The sequence below is a fragment of the Chrysochloris asiatica genome, unplaced genomic scaffold (genome assembly GCF_000296735.1).
Source record: "Chrysochloris asiatica unplaced genomic scaffold, ChrAsi1.0 scaffold00229, whole genome shotgun sequence".
Taxonomy (NCBI): Eukaryota; Metazoa; Chordata; class Mammalia; order Afrosoricida; family Chrysochloridae; genus Chrysochloris; species Chrysochloris asiatica.
In genome coordinates, this window is record NW_006408747.1 from 49,572 (window position 1) to 77,358 (window position 27,787).

Consider the following 27,787-nt stretch of genomic DNA (forward strand, 5'->3'; position numbering starts at 1 on the left):
TTTTGGTTTATTGTACATGCTTTATTAAAATGGTATTTACAGTATCTGCAGAAAGAGTCCCTTACAAGGTGCTCTCACATACATTCAGACACACGCATACAGACATTCATACCACATCCCCATAGACCCACAACACTGAGATGTGAGGATCACACTCCTAAAATTAGGCAGCTGTTGGGGGGTAGAGTTGTTGATTTGTATTTCAATTATTTTTGAAAAGAGAAAAGCATGGGGGGGTGGTGGTGGAAGGGATGCATTTGGCCATTACAATGCTAATTAAGTTTGTGTATATTAACATATATGGCAGTAACACTGAATATTCCTTTTACATTCTATACACAAAGAATGATATCAAGGCTTTGCAGTCAACAGAATATTCCAACTTCAGTCTCAATGCTGCTTGTAGTGACTTCTGAATTCATATAGGGGCTTTCCCTAAAAATAATTCAAGTCTATGTGAGAAATAAGGCACAATTAATATTGATTTTTATCTTGGGTAAAGGAAGGGATAAAAACTGTTTTCAAATGATCTTACTATTGGAGAATTAGCTTTGACTTAAATATACTTGAAACCCCTTCTCCAATTTCTAAAGATTTCTTAGAAATAGCTTTTCTTCTACTTTCTCTGACAAAGGCCAAAGAGAAATGTTTGGGAATTCACATTTTAATGTTTCAGTAGCCTCAACTACTCCAATTGATGTGCAGCCACCCCACTTCCCTGCCCTGGACTATTCTTCCTTGAGGCTAATACAAAAACACAGCATGTGAAGTAAGAGTCCTTTGCTGTTTTTTGAGATCTGTATACTTGAAGAGTAGCCAATACATATTGGGTTGTCGCTGATAAAAAAAGCAAAAAACAAACAAAAAAACGAGAGAAATAAAAGAAAAAAGTAAAAGTAACCTCATGACTTTCTTGTTCTTAAAATCCCTGTTTCCTTTTTCCCCCCGCAGAATGATGAAGCCCCACCAGACAGTACAAACAACTGCAACAAATGAGGTTGGCAGCATAAACAATCTAGTATTCAAATCTTCATAGTGAGCCTCATTGATCTTGTATACAATCTGTTGAGTGTTTTTCGCAGCAGGTGAACCATACCCAAAGATGCTGGACATTCTGTGAAAGGGAGTAAGAATTGCAGTTCTGAAGGCCCCTGACTTTGGTTGTTTACAAAGTTCAATCCTGTTTATTATGATCCTTGGTATCTTCTTCATCTGTATATTCTGATGGTTCTTCTCCTGGTTTTAGGAGTCTGCCTACATAATCATATTTTTCTGAAAGATACATTAAAGGAAAATCAGTAGTGATCAATTTTGTTTGCCTCTTTAATTAAATAGGATAAACAAAGCTCTTCCTATTGTTCAACTGATTACCTACAGTCTTTGTGCACAGGTAAATCTTGAACAAAAGAAACGGAATTAAGGAATTTGTAAGATTCAGGAATTCTTTGCAAGAGAGTGATTACATGCTTAAGTAAAGACACTGTATCAGAATCACTTAAAGACCTTCAATGTGACTTATGTCTTAGTTCTTAAAAAATTAAACTAAATAAAAGATGGAAATTCATTTGGTATTTGCTACTTTTTGTTCTTTGAGGTTCAGTAATGGTGCCCCATTATTACTCCACCTTCTATCAATTTCTCTTCTTAGATCTTTGTTACTCTGTTTTGCTATCAAGGTGTTTAATTTAAAGTGCTGTATCTCCAAAGGAGTCCTAGTATAGCACTGTGGGATAATGCACTGGACTACAAGGTCTGAACTGCAAAGTTGGTGATTCAAGTTCACCATCTACTCCCTGGGAATCCTATACAGGGTCGCTATGAGTCGGAACCGATTCGACGACACTTAGCAACACATCTAAAGGTTAGTTGTTTGTTGGTCAGTAATTTGAGGCTAGAGCACGTGAATTAACTGACAAATCAAGGTGGTTAGATAACAGAATTGCCTCATATACTTAAGTCAGTACAAATACCAAGAAGCCAGAGCAGTTTTTCCAAGGAATCCAAGGGTCAGATAAATATGAGGGGCTTTAAAAAGTCATGGAAAAATTTCATTATCTTTCAATTCCATTTGTTCATGAACTTTTTGAAGTCCTTCTGTAACTGTCTAAAGTGTCAAATGGGGGTAAATTTAAGTTACAAGGCAGGCCTAATAAAGGAGAACACTTTTTCTTTACAGTTCTCAAAAGGTTGCTGTGTGCTGTGGAGTCAGTTCCAACTCACTGTGACCCTGTATAGGGCTTCTGAGAGTGGCTGCTGGGTTTGAATTGTTGACCTTGCATTACCAGTCCAGTGCTTATCCCACAGCACCACACCAGGGCTCAAAAGTAAAGGTGTCACAATCTTTTTTAGAATACCTTTTTCTTTACAACAAGTCAATGTTTAAATTATCATCAAATACGATGGCAATGAAAATACATGACATACTAAGATTCTTAAATAATATGAAATAGTATATAGTCTGACTGACCAGGCACTTTACACTTTCAAAAAACAGTAAAATGAAGATACCTTTAAACTGCATTTCCCATTCTCGAACACTCTCCATTTGTACGGCATTCAAATCTGACAGATCATCATATTCATCTCTTAGAGCATCTTTATCTAGGCAAAATGTAGCCAGTCCTCTGGAAGCATCCCTACCAGCAAATATTCCATATGGGCCCGCTGAAAAAAGAAATTATTTAGATTACCTAACAATATTTTATAAGGAGCTCTGTTAGCACAGCAGTTAAGCACTGGGCTGCTAACTGAAAAGTCAGAGGTTCAGTTCCACCAGCTGCTCTTTGGGAGAAAGATCTGGCAGTCACAGTATCTCTGAATATCTTAAAAAGAAAAAGTCAAAAGCAGGCACACCTCATTTTATTGTTTTGCTTTATGTGCTTCAGAGATACTGCATTAAAATTTTTTTTTTACAAATTGAAAGTTTGTGGCAACCCTATGTTGAGCAATTCTATCAGCACCATTTATTCCCCCAGTACCCTATATTCACTTTGTTTCACTGTGTCATGTTTTGGTAATTCTCACACTTTTTCGTAAAGTTATTTCACACTTAATAGACTACAGTCTAATGTAACTATAACTTTTGTATGCAGTGGGAAACCCAAAAATTCACGTGATTTACTATATTGCAGTGGTCTGGAACATATTTCTGAGGAATGCCGGCAAAAGAAACCTCATGACGACTCATATTCGGCACAGAACCTTAAATTCCAAACATACAGACACTAGAAGCAATAATGAGAAGAAATTTCTTAGAAATCTGCCTTTTGACTCAAGATTTTCACACAAACCTTAAATTTCAATTACTTTGTTGTTGTTGTTGTTGTTAAGTGCCGTCGAGTCGGTTCCGACCCATAGCGACCCTGTACAGGGTTTCCAAGGGTATAAATCTTTACGGGAGTAGAAAGCCTCATCTTTCTCCCGCGGAGCGGCTGGTAGTTTCGAACCGCTGACCTTAAGGTTCGCAGCCCGATTCGTAACCACTACGCTACCAGAGCTCCTTAGGTATCTCAAAAGTTTGTATTTAAGGATAAAAATTATGAGGTAATTAAAGAAAAGAGAAAACTTAAGCAGTTAGGTTTGGAAGCTAAGTTTGCGTAACAGTAAATGCTGTCTTACTGATGGGAGTTAATGACATCTAAAAATAATCAACAGAACAGCCATTGGAAATGTACCATGCAAAGACTTGTGAATTTAAACTCTTTTCATTTCTTCAACCCTATTTAAGTTGTAACACTATGAGAACAGATGGCATCATATTTGCACACTCAGGAACTGGTTCAGTACCCAGCAATGTCAATGTTCAACAGATATTTGCTGAATGAATGATCTGACCAGAAATATAAGCATTTTCAAAAATAAATTAAACAACCATAATATAATCTCCAAATTATATTTATCATTATACCATATAAACTAAGAAGTCATTAAAGAAAACAATGGTTTTCATTTGTCATGTTTTTTGGGAAATAGGAATGGCTATAAGGAATACTGTAGTTCTCCCAGACTGACATATTGATGATTAGTCCATGGAATTAAGTACCACCCTCACTGGGATTGAAGTTGTCAAGGGCTTCATTCTTCTTGGATGAACTACCAACATTCATGGAAGCAGCAGTTAAGAAATCAGACAACTTATTGCATTAGGCAAATCTGCTATACAAGACCTTTTAAAAGTGTTGAAGAGCAAAGATGTCAGCTTGAGGACGAAAATGTGCCTGACCCAAGCCACAGTATTTTCAGTAACCTCATATGCATGTGAAAGTTGGGCAGTGAATAAAGAAGACTGTAGAAGAATTGATGCATTTGAGTTATGGTGCTGAGAATATTGAAAGTGCCATGGGCTGCCAAAAGAAGTGCAGCCGAAGTGCTTGGTGGAGGACAGGATGGCCAAACTTCGCCTCTCATACTTTAGACATATTGTCAGGAGGGATCATACGCTGGACAAGAGTAGCATGTTTAGTAAGGTGGAGGGTCAGAGAAAAAGAGGAAGACCCCTAGCGAGATGAACTGGCAAAGTAGCAGCATCAATGGGCTCAAGTTGTCAACAATTGTGAGGCTGGCCAAGGATCGGGCAGTGTTTCGTTCTGTTGTACACAGGGTTGCTATGAGTTGGTACCAACTCAATGGCACCTAACAACAACCTCAATGGAGAAGAATGGTAGGACATGTATGTTGCCAGAACGTCTATTTTTGAGGGCACCAACTGTCATGTTCATCTCTGTATCTGCAATACTTTAGTACGGTGCCTGACGTGAAGCAGAAACATAATAAAGTTCTTCTAACTGAATAAAATGCATTTCCAAATAAGATTAATTCTAGATTCTGACCCTTTACTTTAAACATAAGTAAGCTTGTCACTCCAAATATATAATAAAAAAGACACATCAGCTGTTTAAAACAGATTATCAAGAAAATAAAACTAACCTAAATTTTCATATTATGAAATTAGTTCAATAAATTATAGTACATTAATTTAACAGAATACTACACAGCGATAACAAAATGAATAAGGTAACTATATGTTGTTGTTGTCAGGTGCCATCAAGTCGGAAATGTCTCATAGCAACCCCATGCACAGCAGAACGAAACAATGGCTGATCCTGGGCCAACCTCACTACCACTGCCACACTTGACGCCATCAATGATGCCACCTGGCCGGATCCATCTCATTGGGGGTCTTCCTCTTTTTCTCTGACCCTCCATCTTACCCAGCATGACATCCTTCTCCAGCGACTCTTCCTTCCTGACAACATGTCCAAAGTATGAGAGACGAAGTTTAGCCACTTGGTCTCCAAGGAGCACTCTGGGTGCACTTCTTCAACACTTTAACTATACGTACAGACACAGAAAGCCCATAATATAGTAACTGAAAAAAGCAATTCAAGAAAATATATATGCATCTATGCTTCATGTTTGTATATAAATGAAAAAAAATACAGTACAGAGCAAACTATTAATACTGGCAACATTTCTGGTGAATGAAAGGAAATTTTACTTGATATAATTGATAAGGTTCAACTACTTTAAAGTATCTTCAACTTCTAATGGTAGGTGTTATTTCTCCTCATTTTCAGAAGAAATAACGTTCAGATGTAAATAACTTAAAAAAGAGGGGAAATAATACTTAAAATTATCTTCACCTAGGAATACTGGTGTGGCGCTATAGGATTACAGCACTGGACTTCAAAACCACAAGGTTGTTAGTTGAAACTCACTAGCCGTTCCTCAGAAACCCTATACAGGTGTCACCATGACTCAACAGCACTTAACAACAATATCTTCAACTCAGGCTGCAGAAAGGACCAAATAGAATTTTTTCTCTGAAAGTTTTTATTTTTTAAGTATTAAGTGATAAAAATAAACAACAAAAAGAAGTACATGGTTTGACAAAAGAAAAACATTATTCCCAGAATCTATAACTTATCCGTATGTGAAAAAGGTTAATTAAGAAAATAATGTTTATGGTCAGAATACTATAACTACCATTAGTATTCAATAGAGTGGTTTACAACAGAGCTTGTTGTTATGTGTTTTCAAGTTGGTTCTAATTCATAATGACACTGTACAGTGTTTCCAAGGAGCAACTGGAGGACTTGAACTGCCACCCTTGAGGTTAGCAGTCCAATGCTTATCCTACAGCACAACACCAAGATTCCCTCAAAGAACTTGTTGTTGTTAAGTGCTGTCAAGTCTCATAGTGATACTGTATAGGGTATCCAAGAATCAGTTGGTAACAGTTAGCTCTGCAGTTCAAGTCGACCTTGTTTTTGTTGTTGTTAGGTGCCATCAAGTCAGCACCAACTCATAGCGACCTTAAGCATAGCAGAATGAAACAATGTCTGATCCTGAGCCAACTTCACTACTGTTGCCACACTTGAGTCCATAGATGCTGCCACCTGGCCAATTCATCTCGTTGGGGGTCTTCCTCTTTTTCTCTGACCTTCCACCTTACCAAACATGATATCCTTCTCCAGCGACTGTTCCCTCCAGACAATATGTTCAAAGTAGGAGAAACGAAGTTTGGCCATCTTGGCCTCCAAGGAGCATTCTGGCTGCACTTCTTCCAAACAGATCTATTGGTTCTTTTGGCAGCCCATGGTACTTTTAGTATTGTCTTCCAACACCATAATTCAAAGGCATCAATTCTTCTACGGTCTTCCTTATTCACTACCCAGCTTTCGCATGCATATGAGGTTATTGAAAATACCATGGCTTGAGTCAGGCGCACCTTAGTCCTCAAGTTTACATCTCTGTTCTTCAACATTTTAAAAAGTTCCTGTGCATCAGATCTGCCTAATGCAATAAGTTCCATGGTGGACAGGTTTCAGATGAGCTTCCAGACAAAGACAGACTAGGAAGAAAGAGTGATGAACTACTTTAGAATCTTTAGTCACTAAAAATCTTATGAATAGCAGAAAAGCTGACCTTGTGGTCCAGTGCATTATCTAGTAGTGCCACACCAGGATAGCCAGTTAATAAACTATTTTCTAATAAGATGGAAACAAGTAGTAAAAAGACCTGGCAATTCTTTGATTTAAATGTACATAATAAATGTTTATATCCATATTCATATTTAAAATAATTTTGTTGTTTTCAAGGGCCTTTGAGTCAGTTCTGACCCACAGTGATCCTGTATAGAGTTTCCAAGGAGCACTTGGTGGGTTTGAATCACTGACCTGGCAGTTAAGCAGTCCAATGCTTATCCTACAGCACCACATCATGACTCTTTAAACCATTTAGGAAGTTTAATACGTCAGGAAAGTTTCCGTACTGTTTTTGAGAATAGAATTCAAGGTTTCATTTAAATAGACAACAATCTTAAAATTTAAGATTGAACATTAATTTGGATCACAAAAAATACTGTACCATAAAGTTTGTCAAACAGGAGTAAAAATATGTAAGCAGTTTCTATATTGCTACTTGCTGTAAAGCTACTTGCTATTATAATGAAAAATTATAATGAAAGGAGTGTGGTGCTGTAGGATAAACACTCGATCTCAAGGTCGGTTTTAACCATAAGATCAATAGTTCAAACTCACCAGCTGTTCCTTGGAAACCCTACAGAGGATTGCTAAGAGTAGGAAAGGACTCGATGGAACTTAACAGCAATAACAATTATAACAAATTGTGCAAAGGCCTAAAGTTAGAAAACCAAAGGGAAAGAATACGTCCAGCATTTCTTAAGCTGATTGAACTAAAGAAAAAAATTCATGCCTTAACTTGAAATATTTAAGGATTCTAGGGGCAAACTATTAAATGATGCAGAAAGCATAAAAAGAAGATAAAAGGAATAGAGTCACTGTACCAAAAAGAAATGATCAATGTTCAACAATTTCAAGAGGTAGCATATGATAACAACCAATGAAGGAAGAAGTCTAAGCTGCACTGAAAGCACTGGCAAAACGTAAGATTCAAGGAACTGACGAAATAAAAATTGAAATCCTTTTAAAAAAAAAAACCAACGAAACACTGGAGGCACTATCTACTTATGGCAAGAAATTAGGCGAACTGATTTGAAGAGATCCATATTTGTGTCCATTTCAAAGAGAGGTGACCCAACGGAAGGCAGCAATCATCGAATATCATTAACACCACATTCAAGTAAAATTATGATGACGATCATTCAAAAACAGCTGCAACAATACATTGAGAGAAATGCAAATCAGATTCAGAAGAGGATGTGGTATGAGGGATGATGTCAGATGAATCTTGGCTGAAAGCAAAGAATTTAAGGAAGATGTTTACTTGTGCTTTATTGACTATGCTAAAGTTTTTGACTGTGCAGATCATGACAAGTTATGAATAACACTGTGAAGAATGGGCATCCCAGATCACTTAATTGTGCTCATGAGAAACCTGTACATAGACAGGAGGCAGTAATTCAACCAACTGCATGGTTTAAAATCAGGAAAGGAAAGGCATATCTTTTCACCTGTATGCTGAGCAAATAATCCAGAGAAGCTGGATTATATGAAGAACAAGGAATCGGGATTGGAAGAAGATTCATTAACAACTGTGATATGTAGATGATACATACAACTTTGATTGCTCAAAGCCAAGATGACTTAAAATACTTACTGATGAAGCTCAAAGACCACAGTCTACAGTATGGGTTGCACCTCAATGTAAAGAAAACAAAAAAACTCACAACCAGACCAATAAATAATATCATGATTAGTGGAGAACAGACTGAAGTTATCAAAGACTTCATTTCGCTTGTATCCACAATCAACAATCATGGAAGCAACAGTCAAGAAATCAAACGACGTATTACATTAGGCAAATCTACTCCTCGAGACTTCTTTTAAGAGTTGAAAAGCAAAGAAGCCAATTTGAGGACTAAAGGAGTACCTTATCCAAGCCATGGTATTTTCGAAAGCCTCATATGCATATGAACGTTGGATGGACAGTAAGGAAGAACGTAAAAGAATTGATGCATTTGAGTTATGTGCTGGAGAAGATTATTTAATGTACTGCCAAAGGAACAAACAAATCCACGTTGGAAGAAGTACAGCCAGAATGGCAAGATTTGTCTCTCATGTGTTAGAAGGGCATCATGTTTGGTGGAAAAGTGGAGGTTCAGTGAAAAAGAGAAAGATCCTCAATGAGATGGACTGACACAGTGACAGCAGCAATGGGCTCAAGCATAACAATTGTGAGGATGGTGCAGGACTGGGCAGTGTTTGGTTCTGTTGCACTTAGGGTTGTTATGAGTCAGAACCAGTTCAACAGAAACGATAAACAACAACAATTAGGTGACTATCATAATTACTACGTAATGGTTATATACTGTTCCACAATGGATGCATGTATAACTTAATCATTATCCTATTATATAAGGAGTTCTGGTATGGTGCTTAAGGGAAGCACTGGATTGCTAATTGCAAGGTCAGCAGTTCAAATCCACCAGCTACTCTGCGTAAACCCTATACAGAGTTGCCGAGTTGGAACCAATCAGCACTTACCAACAACTTTAATATAAACTTAGGCTCAGGAATCCTGTAGAGGATGGCTATGAGTTTGAACTGACTCAATGGCACTCAGCAACAAGGCTACCATTTAATATTTTTAATTTGTCATCTTTTTAAGAAAATAGGACACTATTTACCTTGGAAACCCTATACAGACAGGGTTGTTATGAGTCAGAACTGACTGGATGGCACTTAACAACAACAAATTTACTATTGGTCAACATTTATAACTTTCAAACTTTGCCCATTATTACAACTGATATTCAAAGGGTTGTATTAAGCATGTAAGAGAAAGACATTCAATAGTCTCTATTTACGAGTAAAATCCAAAGTGGATTACAGTCAATTGGAGTTAACTATTTTAGCAAAGGCTTTCGATAGTGTGGATCATGACAAGCTATGGACAACATTGAGAAGTATGAGTATTCCAGAACACTTAATTGTACTTCTGAGAAATCTGTAGCTAGACCAAGAAGCAGTTGTTTGAACCGAACATGGGTACACTGAATGTTTTAAAATTGGGAAAGGTGTGAGACAGGGTTGTATTCTTTCGCCATATTTATTCAACCTGTATGCTGAGCAAATAATACGAGAAGCTGGGCTCTATGAAGAAAAACGTGGCGTCAGGATTGGAGGAAGACTCATTAACAACCTGCGATATGCAGATGATACAACCTTGCTTGCTGAAAGTGAAGAGGACTTGAAACATTTACTTCTGAAGATCAAAGAGCACAGCCTTCGATATGGATTACATCTCAATGTCAAGAAAACAAAACTCCTCACTACTGGACCAATAAACAACATTCTTATCAATGGAGAAAAGATTGAAGTTGTCAAGGACTTCATTCTTCTTGGATCAACTATCAACACTCCCGGAAGCAGCAGTCAAGAGATCAGACGTCGTATTGCACTGGGCAAATCTGCTGCACAGGAACTTTTTAAAGTATTGAAGAGCTGAAGAGCAGAGATGTCAGCTTGAGGACTACGGTGCGCCTGACCCAGGCCATGGTGTTTTCAATAGCCTCATATGGATGTGAAAGCTGGACAGTGAATAAGGAAGATGGTAGAAGAATTGATGCCTTTGAGTTGTGGTGTTGGAGGAGAATACTGAAAGTGCCATGGACTGCCAAAAGAACCAATAGATCTGTTTTGGAAGAAGTGCAGCCGGAGTGCTCCTTGGAGGCCAGGATGGCTAAGCTTCATCTCTCATACTTTGGACATACTGTCCGGAGGAAATAGTCGCTGGAGAAGGATGTCATGCTGGGTAGGGTAGAGGGTCAGAGAAAAAGAGGAAGACCCCTAACGAGATGGTTTGGCCAGGTGGCATCATTGATGGACTCAAGTGTGGCAGCAGTAGTGAGGTTGGCCCAGGATAGGACACTGTTTCGTTCTGCTGTGCATGGGGTCGCTATGAGTCGGTTCCGACTCGATGGCACCTGATAACAACAACAATTTTAGCAAAAGTGTTAACATCTAAAATTAAGCAAGAATGTTTCCTGGGGGTGGGGAGGGGAGCCCACTTTAAAGCAGTTACATCTCTCCTCTCTCTCTGCAAAATGACATGCTTTGTGGCAATTTGTGCTAAGGGCTACTCTGAAGAGATTATTGTTGTTTTTAAGTGCTGTTGAGTCAGTTCTAACTCATAGCGACCCTGGTAAAGCAATATAAATAGGAACTAAAGAGACTTTTTGTTCCTTGAGAAACAACAAAAACAAAAGCCTGCAAACTCTATATAGACTTTTAATGCTTATAGTACCACTGTGTTTTCATTTTGTGAAGCAAACAAAAGGAAAATAAAATCAATCAGGGCTATAACAATCTACAAATGCATATTGATACTTTGGCTTTTTAAGGAATTTTCTAAGCAACCTCAATTTCCTCTCTCAAAGTTCCACAAAATAGTAAGGATCATGTTTTGTCTTCCCAACTTGGCAGATAAAAAACACTGGGGCAAAGGTGTTCAGTGGCTTTCCTACAGTTATTGACAGTACTGGATGCATGATTTCCACTTTCTGACTAATCCAAACAGTATACTTTGAGAAAACATAATAGATAACCACAAACCCAAACGTGGAAAGTTAACACTGAAAACTACAGCATTTTACTAACTACAGCATTTTAGGCAAATAGAAATTTTAGAATACTTGTTACATCAGAGTTGAAGAGAATTAACAAAAAAGCTCTAGACACCAACAATTTTTCTTAGCATTCGAATATCAACCTCTTTGTCTTGCAAAGAATGAAACAAATCTGTCTTGGAAGTATAGCCAGAATGCTCCTTAGAAGAGAGATGGTGACAATCTGTCTCATGTATTGGATGCGGTATCAGGAAGAATCAATTCTTGAGGAGTTAAGGCCTCATGCTTGTTAACAGCTGGACTGACACACTGGTTGTAATAATGGCCTCCAACACAGTAATAGTTGTGAGGATGTTCAGGACAGGAAAGCATTTAATTCTGTTTTACATAGGGTTGCTATAACCAGACAAAACCTAACAATAGTCTTGTAAAAGCAATCTATTTCTGGGTACCTCAGAATTTTGGTGTGGTGCGTCCGCAAGGTCAGTTTGAATCACAAGGTAGGCAGTTTGAACTCACCAGCCACTCCTTGGAAATCCTATACAGGGTTGCTATGAGTCGGGACCAACTATATGGCACTTAACAACAGAGTATAAACCCCAAAACTCATTAAATGATACACAGTACAGAAGATGATAAATTTTAATAACAGCAATCAGAAAATCCTCCATCTTTGAGTACATTAATATATGCTAGTATGCTCTCTAATAAAATTATCTATCAGTTTGCCTAAGGAGTCAACATTGAATGGATATACAGATAAAACAAAACTTCATAAAACATTCTTTTTGTTTTCAAAGGCTAAAACTTTAGTGAACTTGAGCTAACAGTTAAGAATCAAAGGCAAATAATGTTTTGATAACTCAAATAATAAAAAGAATGACTCAGTGGTTAACATATTCCCCCACTTCCTACACTATATTCAGTTGTCTTTTACACATGTTTCAAATTCCCCTCAGGAAATATTTAATTTCTAAATAGGGTTTTGGATAACCATTTACTCTGTTCTGTAGGACTATAAAGAACACAGCATTAAGTACAAGAGTTGGAATTGGATGGGTATCTCTGAGAAAGGTGGGGGATTTGAAGTCTAATAAAAAGAACACTTCCTGCATTTTTAATACAGCCAGAAGCATATTTGACAAGTGAGCAGCATTTCCCTATTCCAGTACCCTCTTACATGTTGCTGTTGAAGTTGATTCTGACTCATGATAACTCCATGTGTGCAGAGTAGAACTGCTCAGTAGGGTTTTCAAAACTGTGACCTTTCTGAAGCAAATCAACTTTTCAAATGCCTCTGCATGGGTGAGAACAACCACCTTTCGGCTAGAACTTAACCATTTATGCTACCCAGGGGCTTCTTCATTATATAAGTCTAAATGTTACCAATCCCAATATTTTAATACCAACACTTGGCTAATATATTTAATAATAAATAACAGGAAGCAAATATTTAATGGTAGCAGGTCTTTAAGTACGGTATGATTTACAAAAAAGAGAGAGAAAAAAAGAAAGCACTTGCTTATGTAAAAAAACACAAACTAATATTGTTATTTTTGACTATTAAAGTCTATTTAGACATTAGCAGTTGGGTAGAAGGAGTCTTGGTGTGGCGCGGTGGGTTAATGGGCCAGACTGCAAAGCTGTTTGAACTGCAAGGTTGGCAGTTCAAGCTTACCAGAGCTGCTCCTAAGAAACTATGGGTCAGAACCGACTTGACGGCACTTAACAAGAACAACAGTTGGGTAGAAACTTGTTGTTAAGTACCGTGCAGTCGGTTCTGACTCATAGTGACCTTGCACAGGGGTTTCTGAGGCTGTAAATCTTTACGGGAGCAGAAAGCCTCTTCTTTCTCCCGTGGAACAGCTGGTAGTTTTGAACTGCCGACCTTAAGGTTAGCAGCCTGACTCGTAACCACTATGCTACTAAATTCTGTTATTTTATCAATGGGTGCGCAGTGGCTCCATAAGAAAAGCACTGGTCTGCGAACCACAAGGTAGGCAGTTTGTGCCCATCAGCCACTCTGAGAAAGAAAGATAAGGTTTTCTAAATCCACCAGCTGCTCTCAGAAACCCTATATGGGGTTGCTGAGTTGGAGTAGACGGTACTTAGCAACTCCTGCAAAAGACTTAAGCCTCGGAAATCCTACACAGGGTTGCTATGAATCAAAACCAACTTCAAGGGCACTTAACAACAACAACTTTATCAATGATAAAGAGGCAGTTGTTCGAACAGAACATGGGAACACTAAATGGTTTAAAATTAGGAAAGGTGTGTGACAAGGTTGTATTTTTTCACCATACTTATTCAACCTGTATGCTGAGCAATGACACAACTTCATTATAAAACACTTTTAAAGAACAATGTAACGAACAAAAAATTCCAGGAAGAAGTAAAGAAAATATACAACAGATAATTTTATGATTATTGTTGTAGTTGGTTCCAACACATAGCGACTCTGTATAGGGTGTCCAAGGAGCAGCTGATGGGTTTGAAACGCTGACCTTGTAGTTAGTCTAGTTCTTATCCTATAGCACAATGCCAGGACTCCTTGTGATTACATGATTATACAACTACATTGGTATTTATGAAGGAGACTTTCCTGACGAATAATCCCCAGCTATTTTCATGGGATAAAAACCATAGCCCAGAGACAAATCTTAATTTGTTAAAATCTGTATTAGCCAGCTTCCTGGTCTATTTTGAGTCTTGTGATTCTGAATGTCAAGCTTTTTAAAATCTAGTAATACTTCTGTATTGAATAATTTATTCCAAATAAAATTATAATGGTCTAAGAAACAAATAAGACAATATGGGAAAGTGCTTAATGAAATCTAACTAATAAATAATATTTTTAGAGAGAAGGCTGTTGTTGATAAGTGCCATGGAGTATGTTCTGACTCAAAGTGACCCTGTATAGGGTTTCTGAGGTGGTAGAGCTTTACAGGAGCAGAAAGCATCATCTTTCTCCTGTGGAATGGATGGTGTACTTGAATTGCTAACCTTCTGGTCTACAGTCTACTGCTTATCTTACAGAGCCACTATGCTCCCTTTAGAGTGAAGACAGTATAGTAAAACTGAAACTTCAAGAAGCCAAAATACCTGGTTCTAGAAGCTCTGATTCTTCTAGCTTATCCTACGTGTTGTATCGGGTAACTCTCTGTACTTACATAGGTCTATGTTGTTATGTGCCATGGAGTCGGTTCCAACTCATAGCAACCCTGCACAGGGCTTCTGAGGCTGTTAATCTTTATAGGAGCAGAAAGCCTCATCTTTCTTCCGCGGAATAGCTGGTAGTTTCGAACTGCTGACCTTGCGGTTCACAGCCCAATTTGTAACCACTACGCTACCAGAGCTCCTTACATAGGCCTATAAATGAGTAAATTATTTTACTTGACTAAAATTGGTGGCTAAACTAGAATGCCATGATTGTATGAAGACCTGAAAAGTCATTCTTGCTTCTGAAATTCAAACTAGAAGATTTTGGTTGATGGTTTTAGCAACATTATGGATTGAGTGTATGGCTTTATCTTCTAGCTCTTATAAATAAGAGGAAGGGAAGGCTTGGAAAAATTAAACCTCTGTCTATACCACATGTTGTGGGGTATGAGTTTAACCTTTGTGGAATGAGAATTAAAAGTTATAATAACAGTATGGACTCAAATATTGATTCAAATCTAGTTAACAGTAAAAGCAATACTGTAAGTAAGGCCTTTTAATATAAAACAAAATGTGACCGTCATAAACGAAAAGATAATTTTGAACGCATAAAACTAAATGTTTTATAAATAAAAGATAAATAGCTTATTTCACAGACTAAAGACTGATTTACTTTATACAGAACATCTAACACCACAGTTTTAGAGAAAACTGTATGGAAGAATATATGAGCAGACAATTCATAGAAAAGGAAACAGAAAGGACTCTAAACTTTGGCAGTATCCGACCTCACTAAGTAAAAGGGAAATGTAAATAAAAATAAAGTTGAGATATCATTTTAATCTATTAGATTGACAAAGACCAATATTTTCAGTATTACACTTTTAGTAAGAGGATGGGAAAGGACCATTTTCAACCTCTCTGGAGGGTAATTGAGAAACTGTTGTATTTGAGTCGGTTCCAACTCATAGGAACATTGCATGGGCTTTAGAGGAGAAACTGGTAAATTTGAACTGCTGACCTTGCGGTTTACAGTCCAGTGCTTATCCTACAATGCCACACCAGGAGTCCTAATTCAGAAACAAGTATCCACATTTAGAATGTCAATGCTTTGACTCAAAAATTTTAATTTCATGCATAAAATTGTCATTTGTTGTTGTTGTCAGGTGCCATCGAGTCGGAACCGGCTCATAGCGACCCCATGCACAGCAGAATGAAACAATGTCCTATCCTGGGCCAACCTCACTACCGCTACCGCTACCACACTTGAGTCCATCAACGATGCCACCTGGCCAATCCATCTCGTTGGGGGTCTTCCTCTTTTTCTCTGACCCTCCACCTTACCCAGCATGACATCCTTCTCCAGCGACTGTTTCCTCCGGACAATATGTCCAAAGTAGGAGAGACGAAGCTTAGCCATCCTGGCCTCCAAACTGTCATACCCATGAATATTTAATACAATACCGTTAATAACAAGATAATGGAAATAACTTAAAATATATATATCCACATGCCTGTACATGCACATAAACCTCTAGAACAATATTCAAGTCTACATCTCTAGGAAAAGGAACATCTTGAATGGGATGGTAAGTGTAGGAGATTTATTTTATTATCTCCTTTTGAAATTCTACCTTGAGCATGTACTGCCTATTAAAAAAATTTATTTGAGGTCCTATTTTTAAATATAACCTAAAGCGCTATACACGAACACTTCTGCATCATAAAGCTCATGGAATATCATCGAAAGTACTCCCAGAAACAGAACAGTAGTTGCTGGAGGTAAGTTCACAATAAAAATTATAAACCAGATGTAGAAAGTAACCACCATGGAGGAGTAAGCACATACAACAAATAAAACTGGCACCTCATAAATAAAAAATAATAGAGGCAGGGTAAGTTTGCTTAAAATTACTAAAAATCTAAGACACACAAATAAGAAGAAAAGATTTAGAAGAAAAACAAAGAACAAGGGTGACATAGTATTTGAAGAGATAAAGGACTTAAATTTTATATAATAAATGAATGACATGTCATTAGACTTTAGTACAGTCTGGTGCATACTAAATAAAATCAGATTTATACCTGGACAAATCCTGTAAGCGTGGAACCCCAAAAGCAAAGGTAAAACAATCTCAAATACAATCAAGAGGAAAAAATATTAATAAAGGAATGAATGGCACACTAAAAGCACACTTCTTGTTAATATAGAAGTAGAAGACAATGTCATAGTATGATTGAAGATTTGAAGTATACAAAAATAGTCAACCCACAATTTTACATCCTACACTTAAACTGGAGTCCTGGTATGGCAGTGTAGGATAAACACGGGACCACCAAGTTTCATGGTTCAAACTCACCATCTGTTCCTTGAAAACCCTATACAGGGTCACTATGAGCTGGAATTACTCAATGGCACTTAATAGAAACAGCAGACTGTATATGGACCTTGAAGACATGCTGAGTGAAGTCAATCACAAACAGGCAAATACTATATGACCTTATATAAAGGGTTAAGAAAAGGCAAATTTATTGAGACCAAAGTTTATTAGTGGTTACCAGGGGCAGGAGGAGGCCTGGTGTGATGCTACAGGATAAGCACTGAACTGCTAACCACAAGGTTGGTGTGGTTTAAACCCACTAGGCACTCCTAGGAAACCCTATATTGGGTCGCTCTGAGTTGGAATTGACTCGATAGCACTTAACAACAAAAGTGGTAGGAGAGAGGGGAAAAGGGAGGGGGAGTTTTATAGTGATGGAAAATCAAATTGATTAAGGGTAGTGTTGCACGGCTGAATTATTATAATTTGTCAGTAAGTTATATATCTATATAAAAAGTTTAACTGGCAAAAGTGGTGTGATACAATGACAAAAAAATAAAAAGCTACTGAGAGTGCTTATGTACAACCAAACGCTTCATGGAAATCAGTTCCTTGGATTTGAGGTTTAGGGTCATGGTTTCATAAGACATTCCAGTTAATTGACTTAATAATGTCTTTAGTGCTTCTGTTCTACCTTCTGGTTTGTTGCATAGTGCATGGGGTCATTCAGTGCATAACAACTGGTGTCTACTTACGTGGAACAACAAAGGAAAGAGAGTCATGAATAGGAGGAAGACATGGAATGAATAGATAACTGCCTCTATGAACAACTGTCTTCTTTGACATGAGATCAGGAAACTGGATGGTGCCTGGCTAACATTACTAAACATTCTGATCAAAAATTCCACAGAAGAATACCAATCAATAGGGGGAAAATGTAGATTAGAATTTCAATTTACCATGTACTACAGTAGTGAGGTTGGCCCAGGATTGGGCAGTGTTTTGTTCTGCTGTATATAAGGTCACTATGAGTCGGTACCGACTTGACGGCACCTAACAAGGCTTTCTGGATCCATGAAGAGTGGATGAACCCCTGAAACTACTGCCTTGAGATAATCATTAAAACTTAAGCCCCAAATATCCCTGAAGTCTTAAATCTGAACAGTTTAACTATTTAAAAAAAAAAAAAAAATGGGGTGCCTTGATCATCATGCTCTTTTAAGAACTATCTATGGCATTGAGTGTTGTTGAGTTGGTTCTGACTCAGTGACCCTGGGTATAGGGTTTCCAAGGAATGGCTCATGAGTTTGAACTGCCAACCTTGCGGTTCAAACCGACCTCGCAGTCCAGTGCTTATCCTAAAGTGCCATATCAGGACTCGAAGGACTATTGTTGTTAACTGCTGCTGAGTCAGTCCTGACTCTTAACAACCCTGTGAAGGGTTTCCAAGGAGCGGCTGGTGGGTCTGAACTGCCCACCTTTTGGTTAGCATTCAAGTACTTACCTTAGAGCGCCACATTAGGACTTCAAGAATTATCTATGTGGATCAAAATAACAGCAACTTGAAAGATTACACGGGAGCCTTAGTGGGCAGTGAACTCATGTACGTGTAGAAACTACTGAATGGATATATAAGCAGGCTTCAAAAAAATTTTGGAAAATGGAATTGAAAGATAATAAAATTTTTCCATGAGCTTTTTGAAGGCCCCTTGTATGTTTTGCAGTGTATATTATCAATAGTTTCAAGTGGTACCATATGATCAAGAACCAATGGTACTGAAATAAGTCCAAGCAGAGCTGAAGGCATTACTGAAACACAAGGCACCAGGAGCTGATGGAATACACACTGAAATGTTTCAATAAATGGATGCAGCACTAGAGGAGTTCACTTGTGTATGTCAAGAAATTTGGAAGACAGTTATCTGGTCAATCGATTGGGAGAGACACATATTTGTATCCGTTCCAAAGAAAAGTGACCTAAGAGAATGTGGTCATCATTGAACAATACCATTAAAATTTTGCTGAAGAGAATTAAAAAATGACAGCAACAGTATACTAACAGGGAGCAGCCAGAAATTCAAGCTGGATTCAGAAGAGGATGTGGAACAAGGTATATCACTGCTGACGTCAGATGTATCTTGGCTGAAAGCAGAAAATACCAGAAATGTTTACTTATGTTTTACTGACTATGCAAAGGAATTTAACTTTGTGAATCATAACAAACTATGGATAACATTGGGAAGAATTGTGCTCATGAGAACCTGTACACAGACCAAGAGGCATTTGGTTCAAAGAGAAGGGGATAATGAATGTTATACAGATGACACAACCTTGCTTGCTGAAAGTGAAGAGATGAAAAATTTACTGATGAAGATAAAAGACTACAGTTCCGTATGGATTATATCTCAATGTAAAGAAAACAAAAATCATCAAAACTAGACCATAAATAACATCATAATAAATGAAGAAAAGATTGAAGTGCTTGGATCCACAATCAATGCTCATGGAAGCAGCAGTCAAGAAATCAAATGATGTATTAAATTAGGCAAATCTGGGCAAAAGACCTATTTAAAGAATTCAAGAGCAAAGATGTCAGTTTGAGGACAAAGGTGTGCCAGACCCAAGCCATGGTATTTTCTCATATGCATGTGAAAGTTGGACAATGAATAAGGAAGATCAGAGAAGAATTGATGCATTTGAATTATGCTGCTGGAGAGGAAGAATATTGAAAGTAGCATGGGCTGCCAGAGAACAAACATATCTGTCTTAGAAGAAGGACAGCCAGAATGTTCCTTGGAAGCCAGGATGGTCAGACTTTGTCTCTTGTATTTCAGAGATATTATCAAGATGGACCAATCCTTGGAGAAGGACATCACACTTGGAAAAGTGAAGGATCAGCAAAAAATAGGAAGACCCCAACAAGATGGACTGACATAATGACAGCAATTATGGGCTCGCTCAAACATAATTACGAGAGTGGAACAGGGCTGGGCAGTGTTTTGGTCTGTTGTGCACAGGGTAGCTATGAGTCAGAATCCACTAGATGGCATCTAACAACAACAACAAAGTAAATAAAAAAGTCCCTGGGCCAAAAACAGTTAACCCAACCAAAAACCAGAGGTGCCTTGGAAGACAGGCCTGGTGATCTGCTTTTGAGAGGTCCAGCCTTGTAAATCCTCTGGAGCAGTTCTACTCTGGACACATGGGATCACCTTGAGTTAAAATCTACTTGCCAACAAGTAACAGCAATTCATTAAATTAAGACGAAATTCGAATCTGAAAACTAGTAAGAGTGCTGAAGATCAATAACAACATAATTCTGCTGTTGTTATTAAGTGCCATCAAGTTGGGTCTGACTCTTAGCAACCCTACTAAGTATGGTAATAATGCTGGCTTCACAACATTTTAGCATTTAATCTTTTGCACTGCTGTCTTCTTCAGGTCACTGCTAAAATCCCCCCCTTTTTCCTCTGCAATCAAATATAAATATTGTACCTTTCTTAACAACCTAATGAAAACATGATCCTTTGATATTCTCTATTATGTATCCTACTGATTTCCTTCATAGCATACTTAATTATGGATTATTAGAATTGTATATTGAAATGTTTATTTATTGTATGACATCCTCAGTGGACCACAAACTACTTGCAGGTAGCAAGGTGCCTGTTTTGAAGACTCAGTTAATTTTCCATCATCACAATGTACTTTAAGGTTTTACAATAATCAGGAGCTGCCTTCTTAGTAGTTACAAATGAAGTTGGAATCATATTATAAAGATCGTGAGGCAGTAAGTGCCAAAAGAGTATTGCAGTTATTTGGTTGTGTCTGTCATGGGCATATAAGAAAGGAACTGTCTATGTCATAAATTGCTAAAAGAAAAATTAGAACTTGAATGGTTAACTCTATATGTTACTACATCTGTTTCTCCTTTCTTCTAGTGTAAATAAAATCTTCCTGGTTTCACATTAGTTTTAAGCTATCCTTTTATGCTTTGCTTTAGTATTTAATACAAATACAGCTCCTTCAAAGAATAAACACAAGTGATATTAAGCTCACAGGAGTCAATCAAGTAGATATTAAGTAGTCAATCAAGATAGATAGATAATTAAGATAGAAACAACCAGTAGAAATTTGAGCAGACAAAATCAATCAGAAAATTTAGGTGATTCTTCTATTTTACTGGTAGGCATGAAGTCCCTGGGTGGTGCAATCAGTTAATGCATTCAGCTGCTAACTGAAAGGTTGGAGGTCCGAATCAACCCAGATATACCTTGAAAGAAAGGCCTGGTAATCTATTTACAAAACATCAGCCAATGATATTTTAAGGCACACAGTTCTACAGATATACAAGAGTTGAAATAAGTTTTATAGCAACTGGTTTTAGCGGTGGTGGTGACAGTAGCATGCTGTGGAGTAGGTTCCAACTCATAGTGACCCTGTACAGGGTTTCCAAGGCTGTGAATCTTTTCCGGGAGCAGAAAGCCATATCTTTCTCCCACGGAATGGCTAGTAGTTTCAAACTGCTGAGCTTGAGGTTAGCAGGCTGACTCATAACCACTACGTTTCCAAAGCTCCATGGTTTTAATGGTTGTTGTTGTTAAGTGCTGTCGAGTCAGTTCCGACCCCCAGCGACCCTATATATATATAGGGTTTCCGAGAGCAGCTGGTGAGATTGAACTGCCAACTTTGCAGTTCAAACAGCTTTGCAGTCTGGCGCATTAACCCACAGTGCTAACCAGAGAAGTATGGGCCTCATCATTTGCTTCAAAGAACACAGCTTGGATGAGAAGTGGGTGTTGTCAATTTTAGGACATCCATTAAGGAAAAAGTCAGACTGGGCCTGGCCTGAGTATGTTACAAGTGAAATTCTGCAAATAATTAATAGTTAACATATTAAAGATAAAGTTGAAAGTTGAAAAACATCTATCCTCCTAAACATTAGGCATCTCAAAGAGGTACTTCTTATGTGACTTCTTTTCTTTTCAGTGAAATTTTAAATAATAAGACAGTAAGTTGGAGAAAGAATGGCTTTGGTATACAGCTAAGCTCTGGTAGCGTAGTGGTTACAAATTGGGCTGCTAACCTCAGGGTCAGTAGTTCGAAACTACCAGCTGTTTTGCGGGAGAAAGACGAGGCTTTCTGCTCCCGTAAAGATTTACAGCCTCGGAAACCCTGTAGGTCGCTATGAGTTGGAATGGACTCCACGGCACATAACAACAACAAGAAGACTATTTCACCAAGAAGGAAAGCCATGTGTCTAAGTTTTAGGAATTTGAGAAAAACTATTAGGTCAATTGAAGTCCTGGTGTGGCGCTGTGGGCTAATGCATCACACTGCAAAGCTGTTTGAACTGCAAGGTTGGTGGTTCAAGCTCACCAGCGGCTCCTTGGATACCCTATACAGGGTCGCTATGGGTCGGAATCGATTCAATGGCACTTAAAAACAACAACATTAGGTCAGTTGCATAATTTCTTGCTGTTTGTTGTTGTTAAGTGCCACTGAGTCGATTCCGACCCACAGTGACCTCTATAGGGTTTCCAAGGAGAGGCTGGTGAGCTTGAACCGTCGACCTTGAAGTTCAAAAGGCTTTGCAGTCTGGCACATTAACCCACAGTGCCACACCAGGACTCCTATTATAAACATATAAATGAAAACATTGTTTTGATAGTGTTCCAATCATTTAAAATGCTTGTGTAAGACTTCAAATCTATAGTCTGTAAACATTTTATGTTGTAATACAGTTGGAAGGAGTAGTCTGTTCAATGAGTTAGATCTGGTTTTGAATTCTAGTTTTGCTCCTTACTAGATAAGTGACTTTGACAAAACTTTAGTTTCCACATCCATACAATGGGTACATTACCTATCTTATAGGGTAGTAATGAAAACGAAATGAAATAATAAATTTAATAACTATAGTTCCCTTCTTCTTCTACTCTGAACTCTAGAATTAATGCAATCCAACAACTCTCTGGGATGATGGAAATATTCTGAGATGAACATTGCTCAGCAGGCTGTCCATGAAAAATTAACTACTTAGAGGGAAGAATTCAATTTCTAATTTTAACTAACTTAAATTTAAACAGTCACGTGTGGCTGTGTCTACCACAGAGGGAAGCACAAAGTCATAAAAGCATGTTTCTTTGAGATGTTAAATCATTACGGGAAGATAAAGAGTACAAAGAAAAACAAGAGCAGGATTCTCTACAAGTTTATCCCAGAATGCAGTTTACTAGCTATAGTAGAGAGAGATTTTGTGGTTAACTATATCTGGATTTACAGCCTCGGAAACCCTGTACAGGGTCGCTATGAGTCAGAACCGAATGCACGGCACATAACAACATCTGGATTTAAGGAGTTCTGGTAGTGTAGTGGTTACTTATGAATCGGGCTGCAAACTGCAAGGTCAGCAGTTCGAAACTACCAGCTGCTCCGCAGTAGAACGATGAGGCTTTCTGCTCCCATAAAGATTTACAGCCTTGGAAACCCTGTTCAGGGTCATTATGGGTCGGAACCAACTCGACAGCACATAACAACAACAATATATCTGGATTTGAACACCACATTTGTGATCCTCAAGTCAATTTACCTAAAATACTGAAACCTTAAACTTTCTATCTGTAGGAAAAGGAACCCTGGTAGCTTGGCTGCTAACCAAAAGGTTGGCAATTGAATCTATCAGCCACTCTGAGGGAAAATGATGTGGCAGCATGCTTTCAAGATTTACAGCTTTGGAAACCCTGTGGGGTAGTTCTATTCTGTTTTACAGGGTCACTATGAGTCGGAATTGGCCCAACAGCAATGGGTTTTACAGCTGTCTATATTCCTAGTGTGCAGTCCTGGTGTGGCATTGTGGGCTAATGCGTCAGACTGCAAAACCGTTTGAAACTGCAAGGTCGGTAGTTCAAGCTCACCAGTTGCTAATTGGAAACCCTATACAGGGTTGCTATGGGTTGAAACCAACTTGACAGCATTTATTACCAATAACAACAACAACAACAACAACAACATATTCCCAGTGTGGCATTGAGGGTTAATGTGCTGGACTGCAAGATCAGTTTGAACCACAGTTCAAGCTGAGCAGCTGCTCCTCAAAAACCCTATACAGGATCACTGTAAGTTGGAACTGACTTGATGGTACTTAACTATACAGTCCCTGTGTGATGCTGTAGGATAAGCACTGGACCACAAGGTCTGTTTGAACTGCAATGTTGGGAGTTCAAATTCACCAGCTCAATGCTCATCGGAAACCCTTATACAGAGTTGCTATGAGTCAGAACCGACCCAAAGATATATAACAGCAGCAAAAGGACAGGAATACTTACCACCCTCACTGGAGCATCATGGAAATGACAAATAAATGAATCCAGTATAATAACTGCTTAGCAAAATTTGGTTTCCTTCCTCCTCTCATAGCCATTTTTTATTATGTGACCACTTTCCTCACATGCTGTCCAAGTTTCTGAACTGTTACTAAATTTAATATTGACAAATGCAGTTAATGTCAACTGTTTGCCAATGTGTGTTTATTCCACTTAATTAAATAGTGAGTATTTAATTTCCTAAGAACCTCAGCTTTTACAAATGTATGACTAAAAACAACAATTTCTTCAACATTATGTAAAAAATCCCACAAAATAATCTTTAATCCTAAAACAATTAGTGAGAAATGAAAGCAGATATTGGCTAAGCATAGAAACTTAAGTTTTCTGCTCCCTTATTCTTTAAAGCTACTAAAGTTCTCAGATAAGGATACTGCTTCTCAATTTTTTTCTGCTACTAAATTACTTAACTTATTTGAGGATGAAAATAAAAATCAAAACTAAATTTGTTTTACAGACAAAAATTTGGCTTTCAGACTTTTTGGAGAGTGGTACTATATCCTATATTCATGTGCAATTGCAACATATTTAAAGCCCATTAAGATGCTTTGGCTATATTTAAGGTTAATTTCAATAATAAAATACTCCTAATATCTCTATTAAGGAGCTCTGGTAGCGTAGTGGTTACGAATTGGGCTGTGAACCGCAAAGTCAGTGGTTCGAAACTACCAGCTGCTCTGCGGGAGAAAGATGAGGCTTTCTACTCCCGTAAAGATTTACAGCCTCGGAAACCCTGTACAGGGTCGCTATGGGTCGGAACCGACTCGACGGCACTTAACAACAACAACATCTCTATTGGAGTCTGGTATGTAGGATAAAGCACTGGACTGCAAGGTTGGTCCGAACTGCAAGGTAGTCAGTTCACACTCACCAGCTGCCGTTTGGAATCCCTATATAGGGTTGGTATGAGTCAGAACTGACACAATGGTACTTCAAGCAACAGAATTATCACTATTAGGTTGGTGATCAATACCTATAACTACAATTGAGTATCACTTGGAGGCTGTAGATCAGAATATGTGAACTGGTGGAAGCTAACCTAAAACTAACTTCTGCAAGGAGACCCCTTATTATACCACATGTTATAAGCCACATATTATACCCATGACTCTTAATTTTTAATTTGTCACAGAACATCTGCCACCAGAGGCTGCCAAACTGTGTCCATGGTTGTCTCTTATAGCTATTTTCAGACAGTGGCAAGGTCTAATATACATATAGTGAAGACTAATATGTTTTGACTGCATGCTTCATCATCAGTTTAAGCAGATGTTTTAGTTGGGTAAACTCTATAAAAATTTAAACCTGCAACAATTTCTAACTACTGAATGTACATTTTAATACCAAGGAAAAAATCTTTAGGAAGCATGTCCTTTTGTAAAATTTTATAGCAAATGAGCAGTATTAAATGTCTATTAAAATGGTAATTCTGATCTATACAAAATACTATGTAAGTCCTTGATTTTCATAAAATTAACTATTTAATTTGGTGTGACTGTACTTTGGCCACATTCTCTTGTCCCACATTCTCTTCAGTCAACAAAAAAGTATTAACCATTTGATTTGATATATATAGGAAGACATCTGGTGTTCATATTTATATAACCAGAAGTGCCTTAAAAATTATGACTTGGTTGGAGAATGTAGATATACACATAGAAATAGAAACAACTTAGAAATAAATTAAATAGCTCAACACTAAAAATCTCCAATTGACAAGCAAACCAAAGAACTGAAACCAGAAATAGGTTTATCTGCAGATGTCAATAATGCCATGTATTAACAGGAGGGCACTACCTTGATATTAGACTGTCAACCTCCTTCAATTTAAGACTTGGTATACTCTGAAATAACAGGTCACATTAGATCCCCAATATATCATTTCTCCTTATGCAGTTACTTTTTGTTTTTAAAGTTTAGTATTAATTACTACATATGAAGAATGTAGGATGTTACTCAATTTTATAGTATACCAACAGGTTCCATGAGTTTGAACGGAAGTTAATTAGGACAATCTGAAATGCACGCCACAGCACATTGTAAAAGGGCTTCTAAACCAACTACCCCACATAATAAATTCTCTCTGAAAGCAAAGTTCTAAAAATCCCTAATTTGCGAAACTGGTGCATGGGTATTCATTTATAGCTCCTCTAAGTTTTTTTCTCAATTTCTGCTAAGTGAAAACACAGTAAGTCATATCAAGGTGTATCTGGATGCTTGTCTTTCAATTACAAATAAAAAAAAGGCGGTGATGGTGGACAGCGGAAAGTATCTGGACAGGCACCCCTTCTGGGTACACGAGCGCCAGCCACCCTTTAAACAGGACAAATACCTTTGCCAGGCTTTAAGCTCTGCGTTCGGGTCTGTCCTCAGCCCACGTGCACGGTTAATCTTGGGAAACATCTACGGGCTAAAACAGTTGTTGTTTCTCCCCCAAAATGAGTCCTACGTGAACAGACTTCACAGGTTGGGACCTGGAACTGTGTGTTCCTAAACGTGGCTTTAGGGGGAGTAGGAGGAGGAAAGGGAAGATCAGAGCAAAAAAAAAAAAAGGGTGAAGAAAAGCAAGCTGTAAACGACAAGGCCTAGAACTTTTAGTCTTTACTTTAGAAATCCCCTCATTCTGGCCCCCACCCAGCCCAAGAACCAGAAAACTCAGGAAAGATCGAGAGCTACAGTGACTAGCGACTGTGTAAAGATTTTGAAAAATTCAGCACAAGAAAAGGCCGGAGGAGAATCGGGCTGAGTCCTGGGCGCCGGTGCCTGGGGGTGTGTGTGGGGCGGGCCGTCTCAGGTACGGCAGTCAAGACGACGAGAAGGCTGGACAAAGTAACCCAGTACCTAGGGGCCATCCCGTCAGAAGGGGGTCGTGGTTGAACTGTGGGGGACCTCCCCTCCCTTTACTGCTCCTCACCGGGGCCGTAGAACTTGCTGCCTTTGGTCACGTCGAAGACTTTCCCATTGACGGCGAGCAGGATGCGCGGGTTGAGGGACCCGTCGTACTGGCGCAGCTGTTCCAAGCTGAAGTCCCGCTTCTTCATACGAGGCAGAGAGGTGGCGGGACTCTCCTCGCCTGCTCCAGCCCCGGCGCCTAGACCCCGTCGCCCCCAGCGCACCCACAGCCGGTAGGCCCCCAGCAGCACCAGCGTCACCAGCACCACGTTCAGCAGCATCTCCCCGCCCCCCGTCAGTAGCGCCAACGCCGCCGCCGCCCAGCCGCCCCCTTCGGCTCCCGCGCCGCCTGGGCTCTCGCTGCTGCCGTCGCTGCCGCTCTCGCTGCCACTCCCCAGGGTGCTTAGCTTCACGTCCCCATCACCCGCCGCCATCACTGCCCGCCAGCGCCGTCCTCCTCTTCCCCGCCCCCTGCCCTCCCC

At 38.7% G+C, this 27,787-nt stretch overlaps 1 protein-coding gene across 1 annotated transcript; it reads right to left on the reverse strand.

Moving 5' to 3' along the window:
* On the reverse strand, positions 1-27,787 carry PGRMC2 (progesterone receptor membrane component 2). The gene is made up of 3 exons (XM_006873199.1): positions 27,328-27,787; positions 2,509-2,664; positions 1-1,272 (listed from the first exon to the last, which is right to left on the reverse strand). Exons 1-3 carry the CDS (start codon positions 27,737-27,739, stop codon positions 1,175-1,177), a joined length of 666 nt encoding a protein of 221 aa, XP_006873261.1. The 5' UTR covers positions 27,740-27,787; the 3' UTR covers positions 1-1,174.